At 46.2% G+C, this 19,902-nt stretch overlaps 1 protein-coding gene across 2 annotated transcripts in view; it reads right to left on the bottom strand.

Moving 5' to 3' along the window:
- LOC142583430 (uncharacterized) overlaps nt 1–19,902 on the bottom strand; it is a 1,100,669-nt gene that overhangs the window by 8,322 nt on the left and 1,072,445 nt on the right. For both annotated transcript variants that reach the window (XM_075693897.1, XM_075693898.1), the window contains one exon: nt 13,318–13,554. In XM_075693897.1, coding sequence (XP_075550012.1) covers nt 13,318–13,554 — 237 coding nt within the window. The remainder of the gene's footprint in view (nt 1–13,317; nt 13,555–19,902) is intronic.

Genomic DNA, 19,902 nt, shown 5'->3' with positions numbered 1-19,902 from the left:
AAGCGTCGGGGTGGACTGAAAATAGTAGAAGGGCGTTGGTTAGCTCTGGGATTGGCGACAGCACAGACAGAATGTAATCGAATGTTTTCACGTTCCTGGCAAACGATGGCTTGTACGAGGGGAACCGTGAAAGTCGTAGCATCAGGGCTACGCGAACAGAAAGCTGTGGGCGCCATGGCATCCAGTTCACGTCGAACGATCCGCACCATGTCCTCTGATGGCGACGCATGCTGCTGTGCGAGTTGATCTTCAAACGTCGACGTTGCAGCAGTATTGGGAAGTCTGGCGAATGGTTTCAAGACACGTCGGCTTTTTGCCTGCATGAGTTGTCGGCACTCTTTAATGATGGCATCAACTGCAGAACAGCTTTTGCACATGGGCAGATTAAAGGCTTCGTCAGCAATGCCCTTAAGCCCGTGCCCGACCTTTTCAGCTTCCGTGGTGTCGCGATCGGCTTTACGACAAAGTGCCAGCACGTCCTGGATATACGAGGCGTATGACTCCGTGGGGATAGGGAACGGAAGGCCAGTTCCTGCTTTGTGGCGATGTTACGGCCGGCTGGTTTGCGAAACAACTCTGTCAACTTCTCTTTGTATTGGTCCCAGCTGGTGAGCTCCTCTTCGTGGTTTTCATACCACACCTTTGCTGTGGCTCGAAGGCAGAACAACAGGTTGGCTAGCATAAGCGTAGGGCTCCGTCCGTTGATTCCACTCACGCGTTCATACATAGCCACCCACTCTTCAACGTCGGCGCCATCGGTCCGGCAGAAAGTACCAGGATCCTTGGGTTGCACAACCACAACCGAAGGCGACAGCAGCGTAGGTGGCGACGGTGACGTCGGAGGCGGCAACGACGTTTATGCTGCGTGCTCAGCGTCATTCATGTTGCGGACGGTGATGCGACGTCCACTGCGGAGCTCCGTTTCCAGCCGTGGTACGCCGCACCTCCACCAATATGTTACGGGGGTGTTAGGAGCATATAAAGACTGTATTTACAATATATATACAGGATGAGTCAGCGTAGTTAAGCTGGCTGACCACCGACAACATGCAGTCTTCTTCTTTCTACATTCTTCTTCTTTCTCTGTTGTTCATCCTTCCGTAACAATATTTTTAATTTCCAGGAAGACTGCGTCTACTGGATTAACGGTTGCTTATTTGTGTACATAAATTTCTGTTTTGTTCACACCTACTCTTTGCAAGAACTGACAGCACTGCTCCTACCTGCTCCATCACGATCACAACAGCTAAGCACACCCTTCCTGCCTTTATTTTAACACGGCGGCTTCTCATGACCTATTAAATGCACCAGTTTCTCCTCCCCTAACGATGCTAGGGTCCAGTGAGCTATGCACAAAACAACGCCGCCAAGGAAAACAGTTGCTACCCTGATGACAAGCAACTTTGTTGAAATGTCGGCTAGAGCAATATCCGTTGTTCCAAAAAAGCTTGGTCTACGTACATGTTTTTCTATCGAATAAGTTACTTCTTTGTTGTGTTCTATGATCATTCTTTTCTGCCGTTTTCTTTAGGGTGGAAATTTGTCTCTCCTAACAGCAGCAACTTTATCCTTTCAAAGCGTTTGGGGTCAAGAACAACTTTCACCAGGAAAGATTGAAAGACGAGTGATTGAAGAAAATAAAGCTGCTTCTGTGATCTAAAGAGCTTGAGGACTGAAATATTGCACTTTTTTGTATATATGCTATGCAGTGCATTCATATCTCAAAGTTCAAAGTGTTTTGTTTTTTTCAGATGTCAACTTGCTGGGAAGACAATTTTCTCAACAGCAACCTGCTGCTTTGGCTATGAGCTGCCTGCATGACATTTGCATTAAAGGATATGTATTGTCGTGGACAAAAGTACCCTGGAGGTGGAAGCGCCGACGAAATCGCATCTCTGCGTTCAAGACCGCTGGAAACAGTGGGTCACGTGTGCACATCCCGAATGCAGGCATTAGAGTGGCTCATCCCAGCATATAGCGCACCAATAAAATTTTCTCGATGCTCGCACGTCTTGGGCAGTTTTGTCCCCGATAGTACATTCTAAAAACAATGAATACGCTCTGTGAGATGAAATGCGGGAAGCACCTGTACTTTAACGGACATAGTACAGATTTAGCATACAAAGTCTTTCGTTTTCTGAACACGGGAAGCACCTGTACTTTAACGGTATAGTACAGCTTTAGCATACGGTGTGTTTTGTTTTCTGATTACGAGAAGCACCTTCACTTCAACGGTTACAGTACCTATTCAGCATACAGAGGCTTCCGTTTTGTAGATACGAAAGTACTCTTATTTTGTACTATGGTCTCATTTCTGCGGCTGTCGGTTCCACGGGAATGACCGTTCTTTATTTGCGGAAACGCGTTCGGTCACACATTACCAGCAGATCTGCTGTAAAACCAGAACATTTTTTTACATTGTACATTACATAAATATATAAAACCATTAAAACCACAGTTAAACGACGTTGATGGCCTCAACAACTATACTCAGTTCCTGCCTGTAAACGCGTTTAGTAACCCTCTATTTCTTGCCCAAACTTGCCCCTCAGAAGTCTTTTCTTGCATCAGTGATATACGTAGCAGCCGGTCCCTGGACGCCGATGGCATCCATATACGCCCCATAAAGTATGTGCTTGGTATTGTATGCCCTGTTCTTACCCATATCTATAACTTAATATTACCTACAGTCATATTTCCAACACAAATGCAGACTCTACGCGTTGTTCCAGTCTTCAAGCATGGTGATAAGGGGGCACTAAACAACTATCGACCCATTTAGATTATTCCAGTGCTTTCGAAAGGTATTGACAAATTAATGCATATCAGATTGCTATCATTTTTAATCACGACAATTGGTTGAAAGACTTTCAACATGGGTTTAGGAAGCATCGCTCTACCGAAACAGCCCTTTTGACGCAAAAAGAAATAATTATAGATGCATTCAGTCGCAATCAAATGGCATTAGGCATATACGTCGATTGTTCCAAGGCATTTGACTTATTTAATCATACCATCCTTCTCAGTAAATTTGAAAACTGTGGTGTGCGTGGAACAGCGCATGCGCTTTTAGAATCCTATCTTTCAAACAGGACACAATTCGAAGATACAAACAATGAAACATCTGCAAAGAAGCCGATCGTTCTTGGTTTGCCACAGGGAAGCATTCTAGGGCCACTTTTCTTTTTGATATACACAAATGATATTGTACACTGCAGAGATCGGATCGGATCGGAAAACATTTATTGGGCTCTAGAAAAGGATCTTCGCGGCTTCAGACGGCTTCTTTCATCTTCTGATGGATTCTTCTGTCTGCAATCACAGGGTTGGTGCCCTAGTCCAAGGCTCCACTGAGTATGGCCAACCCGCGAGCTCGCTCTACTAGGCGCTTTTGGCAGTTCAAGCTTACGCTGGAAAGCATACTCTCCCACTGTTCCGCACTCGGGTTTTTAATTTGATAGATAGTTGGGGACTCAATATTTTGACAGGCCCATGATACGTGGTACAGATCTGGTTTCTCACCGCACCATGGGCACTTAGCCTCATATTGTGTAGGGAAAATTTTATTCAGAAGGTTTAGATTCGGGAAAGTACCCGTCTGCAGTTGTCGCCATGCAACAGCATCCTCTCTGCTTAGATCCTTATCCGGGGGTGGGTACTTCAGTCTGACCCCTTTATAATAATTTAGCATATCTGAGTAGCCCATGGGTACTGATTTGGGTTCCTCAAGGCTGGCTGTGTCGGACGCCCGGTTGGTATGCCCTCGAGCTATCCTATCCGCCTCTTGGTTCCCTGTTATGCCAGTGTGCCCTGGTACCCAGATTATGGTATGCTGAACTTTGTTTCCCGGGTCGCATGAGCAGAGTATGTGGCATGCTCTGCGCCCAATTTTGCCGTTTGTATAATTACGGCATGCTGCTTGAGAGTCTGTTATTATTGTTAGGGACCTGCCAGATCGATAGCCCTCCAGTGCTGCCAGAGCCACAGCTGCCTCTTCGGCCTCGACTACCGTGCAGTCCTGTAGTGATGCGCTGGGGATCTCCTTGAAGTCCGAATTAACCACCGACGCCACTGCTATTCTGTTGCGTCTTTTGTCTTTGACGAACGTTTCCACGTCCGTATACCTTGTGTTGTCCTTGTTCGCCAAGGTTCTCTGCACGTACTCCGCTCTTGCTTCTCTACGCGCCTTGTGGAGGTTCCGGTTCATATTCTTGGGTATCGGTGCGACTCGCAGTGTACTGCGATACTTGTCCGGAATGGCCTCGGTACACTGGAACGCAACATTCGTCTCATATGCTGATGACACGATAGTTTTTATTACAGGGAACTTCGAACCAGAGATAGAAGTGGTGGCTAACAAAACGCTGTCTAACCTAGGTGTCTTGGCCACGGTGAATTCTTTAAAAGTTATTTTGTACACGCCTAAAGGAAAAACGCTTACAAAGAAGTTGAATTTATTTTTGGGCCCTCAGCAGTTACAGTTGGTGGATTCTGTTAAAACCCTTGGAATACAATTTTCAAAGCACCTTGCATGGAATGTACATGTCGAAAACCTCCATTCAAAGATGTCGTCTGCCATTGGTGTCCTTGCACGTACGCGATGTATTCTTCCTCAAAGGTGAAGATTACGATCTGCAATGCGTTAGTGTCCTCTATGTTGCAGTATTGCAGCATAGTATGGTGTACTACTGGCATAACGAATTCGCGCGAGCTGTATTTGCTGCAGAAAAGAGCGATACGACACATTGCTGCTGTACATTATGCTTCTTCTACAAAACATCTTTTTGAAGAAGAAGCATATAACAGAACACTGGAAGTATGAGATTCTTCCAGTGTTCTGTTTATATAATTATAGGCTGATGCTGTGTTATAAAGCTTTTGTTAAGTATGGAACGAATACCATAATTAATCTTGCTAAGTTAAAAGCAAATACAAGTGTTCGTTCTACCAGGCACAAAGAAATGTGGACTGTACCCACTCCTAGAACTTCTTATGATGAACAATCTTTGTCCTATAAGCTACCTTCCTTTCTGAACCTATTAAACTATGGAGAGTTTGATCCTTCGTGTAATGAAAATTCTCTCATTAAGCGTTTCGCCCAGTCCATATATTGCAAGAATAGTACATCCTTTCGAATTCTTTTCCATCAACTTGTCGATCGCTGTTTTTCAAGTTCATGCCATTTCAAGCCTATGCAATTGGGTTGTATTGTTCTTGCGCTTTGTTACAAAACTTTTTTGTTGCTCGATGTTATGTAATATTCGTTGATCTATTTGAACTCTTTGTGCATTACTGACCGTCATCCTGCTGTTTTGCCAACTGTAAAGGGGCCGGGACCTCATGAAACTGCTCAAGCTTTTAGTCCCGTACTCCTCCTATTCGAAGGAAATAAAGCTGATTGATTGATTGATTGATTAATTGATACATATATAAGAAATTTGGGAATGTATCGAAGTATCTTAATATACAAACTTAAATTATCGTATGGGATGCAATAATTGCTGTTATATCTTGTATCTGCATCTCAAATACTTGTTACCCGAGTACTTTGTAGCGTACCATTAAACAATTGCAAAGTATCTTTGCCCATCCGTGATCGTCGTGACTTCAGCTTCATCCTGCGACTGTTGTCATGCCGTCATCGTCAAGGCATCGTCGTCATACAGTCTCTGTGACACTCCTGTTCCCACATCATTGTCCTCGTACAGTTATGCCATCGACGTCCTTGCGTCATTGTCACGGTGGCGTCGTCATGCATTTGTCATTCCGTCTTCGTGATGCAGTAGCGGTCTTCTCTATCGACATCATTCTGACTACGCCATGCGACACACATCGATGGGTGTGAACTGCGAAAACACCTATGTACTTAGATTTAGGTGCACGTTAAGGAAACCGAGATCAAATTGAAAGTAGTTCTCCACTACGCCGTGCCTCATAAGCAAATTGTGAATTTGGTCGTCGAATCGTCGTCGTAACGTTTTCGTCATAGTCTCGTCGCCACGCGGTCGTTATACCTTCGTCCTCACTTTAGTAACGTCGTGCCATTGTCGTCATGCCGCCGTCGTACGATCGGCTTCGTTGTTCGATCAACGTAAATTCTTCGTCATTTTATCGTAATCATGCTGTAGTCGTACAATCTTAACTACGCCATCATCGTCTTCATTGCATCGTCGTCAGCCTGCCGCTACCATCCATCTGTAGTCATACCGACGCCGTCACGCCATTGTAGTCGTACTGTCGTCGTCATTCCAGCTTCGTCTCCTACTCTCGTCATGCAGTCGCCATGACGCCATTATCGTCATACTTCCGCTGTCGTCACGTTGTTCTCATAACATTGTCATGCCATCGTCGTCATTGCGTTCTCGCCATACAGCTGTCGTCATGCAGCTGTTGTCATACAGGCGTCGTGATGGAGTCACGGTCGTTCAATAGTCGTTATTCTAACTTCGATATCCGTCTTTCGTCATGCCTTCGTGGACACACCATTGTTTTCACCCGCTCGTCGTGTTGTAATTGTCATGCCATCGTCATCACGCTGTCGTTTTGCCGTCGCTATCACTTTATTATAGTTATCTCAATGTTGTTGGTGCTGTCATCGTCATACCAGGTTCGTTAATCGACCGACGTTAATCTTACTTTGTTCTACTTCGTCAGACAGTCCCTGTCGTCTATAAGTTGTCATATCGTTGTCGTCATGCCATTGTGGCAGTGTCGTGTCATCAATCCAGTTTCGTCATCTTGTTTTTTTACACCATCGTCGTCTTGCCATCTGCGTCAAAAAATCGTCATGACATTGTCCTCATGTCGTCATTGTTACGCTGTCATCGTTACACCAACTTTGTCCTTCCATCGATCTAAGTCCTCCTTCGTTATTTCCCCTTCGCCTTTGCGTTGGTGTTACGCGATCACAGTCCCTCTGCCATTCTCTTGACGGACCTTGGCAAGAAAGTGCCATATTAGGCTTGGATGATACTGAAGCACCGGGCGTCTCAGAATGAGCAGTACAGATGTTAATTAAGTGTGAAGTCGGAAATATGAATTCATTTCACCATGAATTCGTACCAACTCACCCAACTATCAGTTCTGCTGCAATACATTTTGGCGCTACAATGTTTCAATGGTAATCGCATTATCATCGGCAGCCGTGAAAAGATGGGTTCTGCCATACTTTAATAATCACAACCATACGCAGCCACCAGATAATAAAGCCAAGGAAAGCATTTGGTAATATATTCACACTTTTTAATAGAAGTGTAAAAATTACAAGCCAAAAGCAAATGAAAGTGAGCGAAAAAGACAATGATCGATGCGACGATAGATGATCGATACCAGGTTATTACACTCTTGTTGCACTGATATTGACACTCTTATTGCACTGACCATATACAATTCATAAATACAATAAAAACATCTACATACCTAAAATGTTCATACATTTCTTTGATTTCTCTAGGTGTTTCTCTTTCTTATGGTAAAATGGCTGACGTTATCTGGAATGCGGTGCACTAAAGGAGGTTTAGATCGGCTTGGAAAAGTAAATAAACACCATTGTTCATGCAGCAACCACTTGTACGGCGTGCCTTCTTTTCATTATCGTGCTTCTGCCCATGCACAAGCACAGCCGTTAGTCTGAAGTTTTATAATCATCAGGCCTTTGCACTTTCTAGGTTAAGTAGGATAAAATGGAGACACCACCACTACCAGCACTGGCCAAGTCCTATGGGTTCGTGATCTGCAAGCGGCTGTATATTTCGTCGTGCTGCGCCGGCAAGTTCCGATTATGTCATTCTTTCACCAGGGTTTACGAGACTGCTCCTTTCCCACGATGCGTGTAGATGTATACAACACGAACTTTTATATCGGCACTGACAGCATTACGATTACTACCTAGGCTCCATTAGAACTCAAAGGCGAAGTACGTATTCATCTTGTGATTCAGCATACGTCTCATTCACTTTCTTCTGTTTCTTCTTATATTTATGAGCACGGTATGAACCACATGATGAGTACGAACGAGAAGAAATGGGGTTAACCGAGGGGCTCAATTTTTAATAATCATATCATAAGAAGCCAACGAACAAAGACACCAAGGACAACACAGAAGACATTACATGCACTTGCTTAACGAAATAAAGAAATAATAAATTATTAAAATTTAACGTGAATGAAAAAACAACTTGCCGCAGCTGGCAAACGATCCCATGTCTTCGCATTACGCGTGCGATGCTCTACCAATTGAGCTACTGCGGCGCCTTCTTCCCATCCACTTTCTGAGGTATTTATGCGTTACTACTAGAACTAACCCTGGGAGTGTTAGCCAGCGCCGATAATAACAAACCTTGGCGGCGGATGTGGGACATCCTTTCTGCTGCAGGTGTCACGAGTACGCGATCTTTTGGGGTGAAAACAACTGGTCAATAAACCCACACGTGCTACCTGAAGGCATCAATGTTGCCAGATTCGAGACCCTCGCTAACTAATGAAAGAGAAGAAATGGGGTTAACCAAGGAGCTCGATGCAGCAGAGGACGTGCAAGCAACATACTATGCTGAATAAGTGTGGTTGCTGTGGCGCTTCGGCCGCCATATTCTAGTGTCAACTGGTGCCTTCAGCATTCGCCTTGCAAACGCGACATTCATGCTTGTCTCTGCCTCACAACATTTTGGTGGACGTGCGCGGTACACAGAGCTCTGCAGCGGTTGCCGGGTGAGCCCTCACACGATGATCGACAGCCAAAGCACCACAGTGACCAACCGCCCACCTCCGGTGCCGCAGACTGTGTCCTCCGTCATGTTGTCCCAGCCGCGAGACCCAGCGACCTTCATTGACATCTGTGGTATGGACGTTGACAACTGGCAAGCGAAACTAATCGGTGGGACCCAATGCTAATGCTAGCGAACGTGATATTCTACATCCAAGACACAACGCTAGCATGGTGCGAGACCCACGAACAGGACATAACGAGTTGGGACCTCTTAAAGCAGAAGCTTCTAGACCTCTTCGGAAAGCCTTTCGCAGTCAGCTGGCAGCGACGAAGGAGCTATCGACCCGTGCTCAAACGTCAACAGAATCGTACATGGCATATATTCGAGATGTCTTCACTCTCTGTTGTAAAGCTGACAAAGGGGTGAACGAGACCAACAAGATCGGCCCCATCCTGAAGGTCATAGCAGACGACGTATTCAACCCGCTTATCTGCAAGAACTATGACTCGGTGGACGCGATCATCAAAGAGAGCAGCAATTACGATCTGATAAAGAGCCACCGCATTACGCAGCAGTTGAGCAGGTCACCAAATACAGCTTCGACGTCTTCGTATGAAGAACAGCCACGTGGATCTCCTCTGTCCAGAGAAGAAAATTTGACGCGGGTTCTTCGTTGCGAGCTCAAAGCCATGTCTCCCACCGTTCCTCGTCAGCATTGTCCAGATAATGCATGTTTTTTATCGCTTATACAGGTCGTTGTCAGACAAGAGATAGCAAATTTAGGCCTCCCGTCTCCCTGCCCAATTTGTGATGCTGCTGTGAGACAGGACCGGTCCCGCCCAACCACTACTTTCTCGTTTTGAGCGTTTCCAACCCGGCCGACTGGAGAACATCGGACGATAGGCCGATTTGTTTCAATTGCTTGCGTGTTGGACATATTGATCGTCATTTCCGGAGTCGTTGGTCATCGCCACCTAGGTGGAGCTTCGCTTCTGACCGTCCAGATCAAGGTTCTTCCCGTTTCTCTGTGCGTCCTTCTTCTATGAATACCGAGAACGCACCTACGACCTTCCGAACCACCTAGTCACCATCACCCCTAAGTCACCGGTCTCGTTCGCCGCACACACGCCGCTCTTCTTGCCCGCGATCGTGCCATAGGAAAACTAACCAGTGCAGCTCCCAAAGGTGATGCTGCATCAATGAAAGTCCTGCAAACCCTCTGATTATATTGTCTACCGTCGGAAGTATATTACACGTTGATGTAGATGGAGTCCCACTCATGTCTCTCGTCGACACTGGTGCACAGATGTGTGTACTGAGTGTCGCTCTTCGCAGAAGACACAGAAAGGTCCTCACGCCTGCCGTACCGCGCACAGTCCACGTTGCCGATGGCAGTACGCCAACTGTTGTCGGCATGTGTACAGCACGTGTAACAATTGCCGGCCATCAAACCACCGTCTTATTTATTTTGTTAGAGCGCTGTCCGCATGACTTGATTTTGCGTATGGCCTTTCTTTCGGCTCATTCTGCCCGAATAGACTGCGCTACAGGTGTCGTGCATCTGGACCTTCCTTGTGACAGCTGCTGCGTTTCTGATGCACATCATGCGTCTCTGTGTTCCGCCGAGTTCGCCCGGTTGCCACTCAAGCCACTACTACTGTGCCTTTTACCGCTCGACCACATGTTTCTGATGGCGACTATATCGTCTCTCTGCTTGCCAACGTTATTATACAGCAGGGCGTCGTGCTCGCAAGTGCCGTTGCTACCATTGTCCGTAATTTCACTTGGCTTTCCGTTCTCAACTTTGGATCTGTTGTACAAGCTGTTCCCGGTAACATGACAGTGGCCCGTATGACACCTGTACACGAGTACGAGATATCTCCACTCGCGTCCACTGTTTCTGCCTCTGTCAGCCTTATCGTCGCGTGTTCATGTTCGGCTTCGTCACTCTACCACGACGTTGATAAAATGATTGCCAGCGACCACTCTCCAGTTCAAATTGAAGACCTTAGGCACATTCTGTTTAGTTACCGCGATTTTTTTTATTTCGATGATCGGCCGCTTGGCCAGACAGCCGTAATCAGTCATCGGATTCACACCGGCGACGCAATTCCCCTCCATCGCCGCCCCTACCGCTCGTCTGCAGCAGAGCGCAGCAGTATTCTAAGCGAAGTCGCGAAAATGCTGACGAGCATCATGGAGCCTTCGGCTAGCCCGTGGACCTCACCAGCAGTCCTGGTGTAGAAAAAAGACAACACCTGGAGATGTGCTGTTCATTATCGCCACAACAAGAAGGAAGCGCATCTGTTGCCTTGTGTGGATGATGCTCTTGACTGTCTGCATGGCGCGAAATAGTTTGCTGTATCACATAACGTGGGCATGCCAGAAGATAGACGTGGTACCCCTTATACCAAACCCGAGTGCGGAGAAAAGGGAGGGAGTGCTCTCCAGCGATAACCGGGTCGACCAAGAAGGTCTGATTTGGCGAGCACAACTGGCAGCAGCATCCAGCGGAGCCTTGGACCAAGGGCAACCGATCATTGTGCTAGAAGATTGACGAAGCCATCTGAAGACCGCAGAAGACCAGCGAATCTAGAGCTAAAAAAGTTTTTCACTCACTCACTCATCTATTGACCTCCGCTCGGGCTGCTGGCAGATCGCTGTTGATGAGAAGGATCGCGAGAATACAACCTTTATTACGCTTGAGGAACTTTGTTAATTCAGAGTCATGCCCTTCGGGCTTTGCCATGCCCCAGCGACGTTCGAGAGATTGGTGGAAACCCGTCCCCGAGGCTTGAAGTGGACCACACGTTTGTGTTATCTCGACGATGTAATCGTTTTTGCTGCAACCTTTGCAACCCAAATTGAGCGTCTTGCGACTGTCCTTGCTGTGTTTTTGCTGTCGAACTGTCACTTCGGTATTCTGAAAACCGTTCTCGAGTACCTTGCAAACGCCAATGGAATTCCACCTTACCCGGCCAAAGTTCGAGCCGTGCAAGGCTTTCCTTTGCCATGCTCAGTTACGGACGTTCACAGCTTTCTGAATTTGCTGACATTGCACGCCCTCTAACCGAGCTTTTAAAGAACGAAGTCACTTTCGTGTGGGTACAGCGGTAGGCCAGAGCCTTCACAGCACTCAGCTGACTTTTGACGAGCTCCACAATTTTAGTCCATTCCGACCCTTCGGCACCGACGGAAATCCGTGCAGGTGCTAGTGGTCACAGCATTGGCGCTGTTTATACCCAGATTCAGCGTGGTGAAGAGAGCGTTATCGCTTACGCAAGCCGCCTTCTCCTCGCGGCCGAGCCCCACTATGTTATCACGGAGCGAGAGTGCCTACGCTGGCTTTGGCGATAGCGAAGTTTCGCCCATACCTATTTGGTCGCCATTTCCGCGTAACTACTGACCACCACGCGCTCTGCTGGCTCTCCTCGTGGATGGACCCTACTAGGCGTCTCGGGCGTCGGGCACTGCGTTTGCAAGAATACAATTTCTCTGTAGTGTGCAAATACCGTCGTTTAGACCAGGACGCCGACTGTTTGTCCCGCCAACCTGTTGACCCACCGGAAGCCACAGACCTCAAATCTCGTACGTTACTTCTTGTCGAAGGTCATTAATGATACCGTCCGCCTATGCTCTACTGAGCATCATATACTCACTGCTTACCATCTGCTTACTAACGGTCTCACATAGCGACTGTACATAACGCTTAGTGCCATGCTACGTTTCTCCATGTACGTTTCTCCAGACCACCAGGACTTGAACGTCGCTCTGCCATGTGTCACCTTCGCATATTCTTCGTCCCGCCATGACACTGCAGGTTATTCACCGTTTTAACTGTTGTTTGGCCGTGATCCCGTTTTGCCCCTGTATACTGTACTTCCAAAAGTGACGCTGTCGCACACCGCTTATGCACGCGATGCGATTCTTATGGCAGCACAGGTCCATCAGATTGCCCGCGCTCGCCTCGCTGATCACCAGGCTTCCCGAAAGTCCCGTCACAATACGCATCGTAGGGACGTACAGTATTTACCTGGCTCCCGCGTGCTCCTGTCGTCCCCACATCATCGTGTGGGGCCTGTCGGAAAAACTTCTGTCGCGAGCTCCCATCCCGGCGGCGTAGTGTCGCGATACAGAGCAGGACGTGCAAGCAAGAGGCGATGACGAAGAAGTGTTGTTGTTGCTGAGGCGCTTCGGCCGTTATGTTCAAGTGTCATCTGGTTCCTTCAGCACCCGCCTTCTATAAACAACATTCGTGCTTGTCGTCGCCTCGCACCAATATCATAAGAAGCCAACAAACAAACACGCCAAGGGCAACACAGCCGAAATTACTTGTAGTTATCAACTGAAACAAAGAAATTATATATTAAGGAAATTGAAAGTGGATTAAGAAAACAACTTGCCGCAGGTGGGGGAGCGATTCAACGACGTCGCATTACGCGTGTGATGCTCTACGAATACCAATACGACATTCATTTAACCGATTTATAAATATTGTAGTCGCTTTGTATTTTTCTTTATTCGAGCTTTCTACAGCCGTTGCCCTTTATCACGCCAGTACCCTTTAAGATACAAAAAGGTCAAGATGTGGTGGAAGCCACAATTTACGTACTTTGCAACCATCGAATAACGCCGTGAAGGTGAATGCCGGGTTCGTGTCCCCGTGGGGCTCCGGCGCCCGCAGTTCGAGGTCGTTGTGCGCCATTAGGCGGAGGGCGCGCCGGTGCGATTGCTTGCCGGCATCCCAGAAGGCCACGGAATTGCGACACTGGTATGTGATGTTCTGCACGGCCCCGGAACTCAGCATTTGAAGAAACGTCAGCTGGACGTGGTCTATCTTGTAGCTCATCTGCACGAAACAGACGCACATGAATAGTCACTGCTCTGAGCTGAATAAACCTGTGCGACCGTTGGCTAAATGAAACAATAAACAATGAACTGCAAAAACGTGTCGTGAAATTTCACCAACAATTCCAAGAAAAACAATATTGCTGTTACGTAACACAAACAGTAAATTGATTTAAGCATTTGTGAGTCCTTCCTGTCTGTAACTCACAGGTACACACCAACTATGAGCATAAAGGCGAGGGTGATCTGCGCCCTTAACGATCCTTAGGAGTGTACATTGTTTAGAGTACAGAAACTTTCCTTTCATGAAAACTTTCATTAGCGTTAAAAGTGCAATTTCATTTTGAAACGACCTTCCTGACGATTTCGTTTCTATTACAGATCGCAAGGCCCACAGAGCAATTGACTCTCTCCATGCGCATTTCCCGTCTAAATATGTTGTAACTGGCATCCAATACCAGCGGTAGCCGAATGTACTTAATTATTATGTATCTCTTTCTTTTTCTTGTTGTATTTACTTTCACGTACAGTTACACCTCTCTTCACTTTCCTGTATTTCCATGTAATCGCAAGCATTATCAATTTCAGAAGCTTTTTACATAACCCAATGCTTTCGCGCATTTCGCTGGCGTATTATTTCTGTGTTACAGCGTCTTTTACGATGCATTTGCCTGTACATATACATTAACATTTACTGTATTGGCCCCAGTAAGCATTATTAGGCCTGTAAACTCTCTAATACTATACTACACTGAGGAGCCATAAGGTAATATGAATATATACAGATATGATGCGTGGTAAGTCTACTGCAATTGCGTGACGAAAGAGAGAAATAACCAGCTGTCACGTTAGCAAAATAAGAGATTGTGGTACTTATCTTTTGTTTCCTTTCAGAACACAAAACGTTGGTTTAAACTATGCACCTGTGTTGTATTCGTTTACCTTAATGTCAACACCCGTACAAATTAAGAAAATTTATCTCACAGCTCACACAGCTGTACGAGACTGTCTACTAATAATCGCCTGCCTATAAACACTAATACGTGTTACACCAATATACCCGAGAAATTTGGCAGCTAGAAAAGTGCCACTAATACAAATTCTAATAATCATTTGCTCTCAGAAAAGAAAACCTATGTCGCAATCCTGAAGACCCCAGTGCAAACATCTGAACAAGACTACAAATTAAGAACTTCTGAGAGGAGCGAAAGCTCCTCTCGGAAGTTCTTCATTTTGATCCGCCGCACAAGAAGCATCTCTTATATCGTCGCGTGTGTAATACGGATCTCCAGCCACAATATATACACTACCATATGATCATAAGCCAGGCATTCCACTAAGACTTATCGTCGATTTGGGAAGGTTGCCGCCACACCGGCTGTATGTATTGCGCCCCCTCGCCGGCAAGACAGCAAAATACCTTTCTAGTTCCTATGCCGTCGTGGATAAGGCACACGATATTTCCCAGGACGAAGAAGACGGTAGGTTGTCTTTTGAGATTAAGTGACTCTTCACACCTGCTACCATGGACCTAGCCTTAACGACGAACAGATGTGTCATAGTGGCGCACGATACTTTCGCTGTGTGCATGCCTTAGGATGTACAGGATGTTTGCGAGCAGGCCGCCATTCGAGCTATGCAAAGGAAAAAGACAGCTGTGGAAGATCAGGTAACAGCAGATTTGTTGAAGGATGGTGGGCAGATTGTTCTAGAAAAACTGGGCACCCTCCATACGCAATGCCTCTTGACTTCGATCGTACTTGTGCGATTTAAAATTTCTCTAGACTGTTCTCTCTTTCATTATCGTCGTGAGTGCCACTGGTACTGTATAAATCTCTATAGAACTCCTCAGCCACTTGAACTCTCTCATCCATATTAGCAATGATATTGCCGGCTTTGTCTCTTAACGCGTACATCTGATTGTTTCATATTCCTAGTTTTTTCTTAACTGTTTTTAGGCTTCCTCCGTTCCTGAGAGCTTAACTTTAATTAATTTTCGAAGTTAATCAACAAGCGTAAGACAGCTGACATAAGGAAGTATATTATGGATAGAATTGAACATGCTCTCAGCAACGGAGGAAGCCTAAAAGCACTGAAGAAGAAACTAGGAATTGGAAAGAATCAGATGTATGCGTTAAGAGACAAAGCCGGCAATAACATTACTAATATGGATGAGATAGTTCATGTGGATGAGGAGTTCTGTAGAGATTTATAAAGTACCAGTGGCACCCACGACGATAATGGAAGAGAGAATAGTCTAGAGGAATTCGACATCCCACAGGTAACGCCGGAAGAAGTAAAGAAAGCTTTGGGAGCTATGCAAATGGGGAAGGCAGCTGGGCACTATGAGGTCACAGCAGATTTCTTGAAGGACGGTGGGCAGATTGTTCTAGAGGAACTGGCTATCCTGTATACGCAATGCCTCATGACTTGAAGCGTACCGCAATCTTGGAACAACGCTAACACAATCCTAATCCACAAGAAAGGGGGCGCCAAAGACTTGAAAAATTATAGACCGATCAGCTTACTGTCCGTTGCCTACAAAGTATTTACTAATGTAATTGCAAATAGAATCAGGAACACCTTAGACTTCCGTCAACCAAAGGACCAGGCAGGAACCCGTAAAGGCTGCTCAACAATAGACCATATTCACACTATCAATCAGGTGGTAGAAAAATGCGTGGAATATAACCAGCCTTTATATATAGCTTTATTGATCACGAGAAAGCGTTTGATTAAGTCGAAACCTCAGCAGTCATGGCGGCATAGCGGAATCAGGGTGTAGACGAGCCGTATGTCAAAACACAGAAATATATCTATAGCGGCTCCACAGCCACCATAGTCCTCCAGAAAGTAAGCAACAAAATCCCAGTAAAGAAAGGCGTCAGGCAGGGAGATACGATCTCTCCAATGCTATTCACAGCATGTTTACAGGAGGTATTCAGAGAGCTGGATTGGGGAGAATTGGGGATAAGAGTTTATCGAGAATACCCTAGTAACTTGCGATTCGCTGATGATATTGCCTTGCTTAGTAAATCAGGGGACCGGCTGCAATGCATGCTCACTGACCTGGAGAGGCGAAGCCGAAGGGTGGGTCTAAAAATTTATCTGCAGAAAACTAAAGTAATGTTTAACAGTCTCGGAAGAGAACAGCAGTTTACGATAGGTACTAATTCACTGGAAGTGGTAAGGGAATACATCTACCTAGGACAGGTAGTGACTGCGGATCCGGATCATGAGGCTGAAATAATCAGAAGAATAAGAATGGCTGTGGTGCGTTTGGCTGGTATTCGCAGATCATGAACAGCAGGTTGCCATTATCCCTCAAGAGAAAAGTGTATAACAGCTGTGTCTTACCAGTACTCATGTACGGGGCAGAAACCTGGAGGCTTACTAAAAGGGTTCTACTTAAATTGAGGACGACACAACGAGCTATGGAAAGAAGAATGTTAGGTGTAACGTTAAGGGATAAGAAAAGAGCAGATTGGGTAAGGGAACAAACGCGAGTTGATGATAACTTAGTTGAAATCAAGAAAAATAAATGGGCATAGGCAGGACACGTAATGAGGAGGGAAGATAACCGATGGTCATTAAGAGTCACGGAATGGATTCCAAGGGAAGGGAAGCGTAGCAGAGGGCGGCAGGAAGTTAGGTGGGTGACTGAGATAAAGTTTGCAGGGTCAACATGGCCACAATTAGTACATGACCAGGGTAGTTGGAGAAGTATGGGAGAGGCCTTTACCCTGCAGCTGGCGTAACAAGGCTGATGATGATGATGTTCCGAAAGCATGTTCAATGCTATACATATTATACTTCCTTACGTCAGCCGTCTTACCCTTGTTGATTAACTTGGAAAGTTCTGCCAGTTCTATTCTAGCTGTAGGGTTAGAGGCTTTCATATATTGGCGTTTCTTGATCAGATCTTTTGTCTGCTGCGGTAGTTTACTGGCATCCTGCCTAACGGAGTTACCGCCGACTTCTGTTGCACACTCCTTAATGATGCCCAAGAAATTATCTTTCATACCTTCAGCACAAAGGTCCTCTTCCTATGATAAGGCCGAATACCTCTTCTGTAGCTTGATCCGTGGTTACTCTTTTTTCCATCGTGCCACTAACTCATTGATCGGCTTCTTATGTACCAGTTTCTTCCGTTTCCTCCGCAAGTATAGGCTAATTTGAGTTCTTACCATCCTATGGTCACTGCACCACACCTTGCCGAGCACGTCCACGTCTTGTGTGATGCCAGGGTTAGCGCAGACTATATTATCTATTTCATTTCTAGTCTCGCCATTTGGGCTCCTCCATGTACACTTCCGGCTAACCCGCTTGCCGAAGAAGGTATTCATTATCCTCACATTATTGTGTTCTACAAGCTCTACTAATAACTCTCCTCTGCTGTTCCTAGAGCCTATGCCATATTCCCCCACTGACTTGTCTCCAGCCTGCTTCTTGCCTACCCTGGCATTGAAGTCGCCCATCAGTACAGTCTATGTTGTTTTGACTTTACCAATTGCCGATTCCACGTTTTCATAGAAGCTTTCGACTTGCTGGTCATCATGAGTGCATGTAGGGGCCCAGACCTGTACGACCTTCAATTTGTACCTCTTATTAAGTTTCACAACAAGACCTGCCACCTTCTCGTTAATGCTGTATGTGCCTTAATTCCTGTATGCTACCAGCTATATCCTTATTTATCAGGAATCCGACTCCTAGTTCTCGTCTCTCCGCTAAGCCCCGGTAGCACAGGACGTGCCAGCTTTTGAGCTCTGTATATGCTTCTTTTGTCCTCCTAGCTTCGCTGAGCGCTATTATATCCGATTTAGTGCCCTCTAATTCCTCCAGTAGCACTGCTAGACTCAACTCAATAGATAACGTTCTAGCGTTAAACGTTGTCAGGTTGAGATTCCAATGGCGGCCTGTCCGGAGCCAGGGATTCTTAGCGCTCTCTGCTGCATCGCAGGTCTGACCACCGCCATGGTCAGTTGCAGCTGCTGGGGACTGAGCGCCGGGGTTTGATTGTTGTGTTCATATAGGAGGTTGTGGCCAAGTACTGCACCAGGGTGGCCAATCCTCCTTTGGTGAGGGAGTGCATTACCGGTTTTGGTCACCGGGATGAGGCCACACTCCAGGCCTGTTATTAAATTTTATCAATACGCGGATTATTTTTTAATCCGGTGGAAAATTGCGCGGCACCAGGATTCGAACGACGGACCTCTTGCACGCGAGGCGGGTGTTCTACCTCTACGCCACCGCTGCACCCAACTGTGTTAGGTGCAGCGGTGGCGGTGTTACAACTATGTTGTAAGTTATTTTAATTCGCCATTTTTTTTCAATACTTCTTCCTACACTTTTAACCTTATGTCACCTCTCTGCTTTTGGCCCACCAATCTTCCGATCGCTTTTTGCTAATTTCCACCGCATATTTATTTGCATGGCTATTGTTTCCTCCAAACCCTAGGGCAAAAGGAAGCGTGACTGTGCCCGCATCGACATCGGCATGGATACTATCACATTGTAGTATGAGGTGTTCGCTTTTAGGGCGAAGCACGTCCGCTTGTAGTGCCATCTACTGGCGGCCAGAATAAGCAGACACGGCTGATGGGCAAGCGGCTGTGGACAGCCTCCCACGCCAGGTAGATGCGCAACAGGCGGGGCCTGTAAAGCAGCGTCTGCTGCTAGCAAAGCGCACTTGGTACGCTAGCCACTTGGAAACGTGGAAGGATGAACATATGCCCGCTAGTTAGTTGGCAGTCCCAGCGTATTTTAACCCGTAGGCATTTTTCGGTGAGTACAGTAGCAAGATTTGTCCGCCAAGCGAAAAGTGTAATGCCTTGTATCTGCACAAGAATGCGTAATGTGCGAAGTTACGACATTTAATCGTTATAATAGTGTAAATATGGATTATTCGTAGCTTTATCAGCGATGAGGAACAACTGAAAAAAAAAAAAAGATTGATTAGAGAGTACAACCATATAGATACATAGGGTCCACAGCAAATACATGGGAAGCCTATAGTAGGTGTGGGCCAACTTGAAATTTGGGTGTAGGCGAACATAAATTTGGGAGTGGGCCAACTTAAATTTGGGGGTGGGCCAACTTAACTTTTGAGGTGGGCCAACTTGAAATTTGCGGGTGGGCCAACTTAAATTTGGTAGTGGGCCAACTTGAAATACGAGGGTGGGTTTACTTGAAATGTTGGGGTGCGCCAACTTAAATTTGGGGGTAGGCTTATGCACACTTTGAGAACTCTAGTAGAGTTTCTGCGTACTTTCTTGCAGTATGGAGTACTGGCTCCATCCACTCACAGCATGAATAAACGTCACCTGATTCGAAGCTGTTTAGGAGAGAA

The sequence above is a fragment of the Dermacentor variabilis genome, chromosome 5 (assembly GCF_050947875.1).
Source record: "Dermacentor variabilis isolate Ectoservices chromosome 5, ASM5094787v1, whole genome shotgun sequence".
NCBI lineage: Eukaryota > Metazoa > Arthropoda > Arachnida > Ixodida > Ixodidae > Dermacentor > Dermacentor variabilis.
The sequence above is the reverse complement of the archived record's forward strand: the minus strand, read 5'-3'. Positions and strand labels throughout refer to the sequence as shown.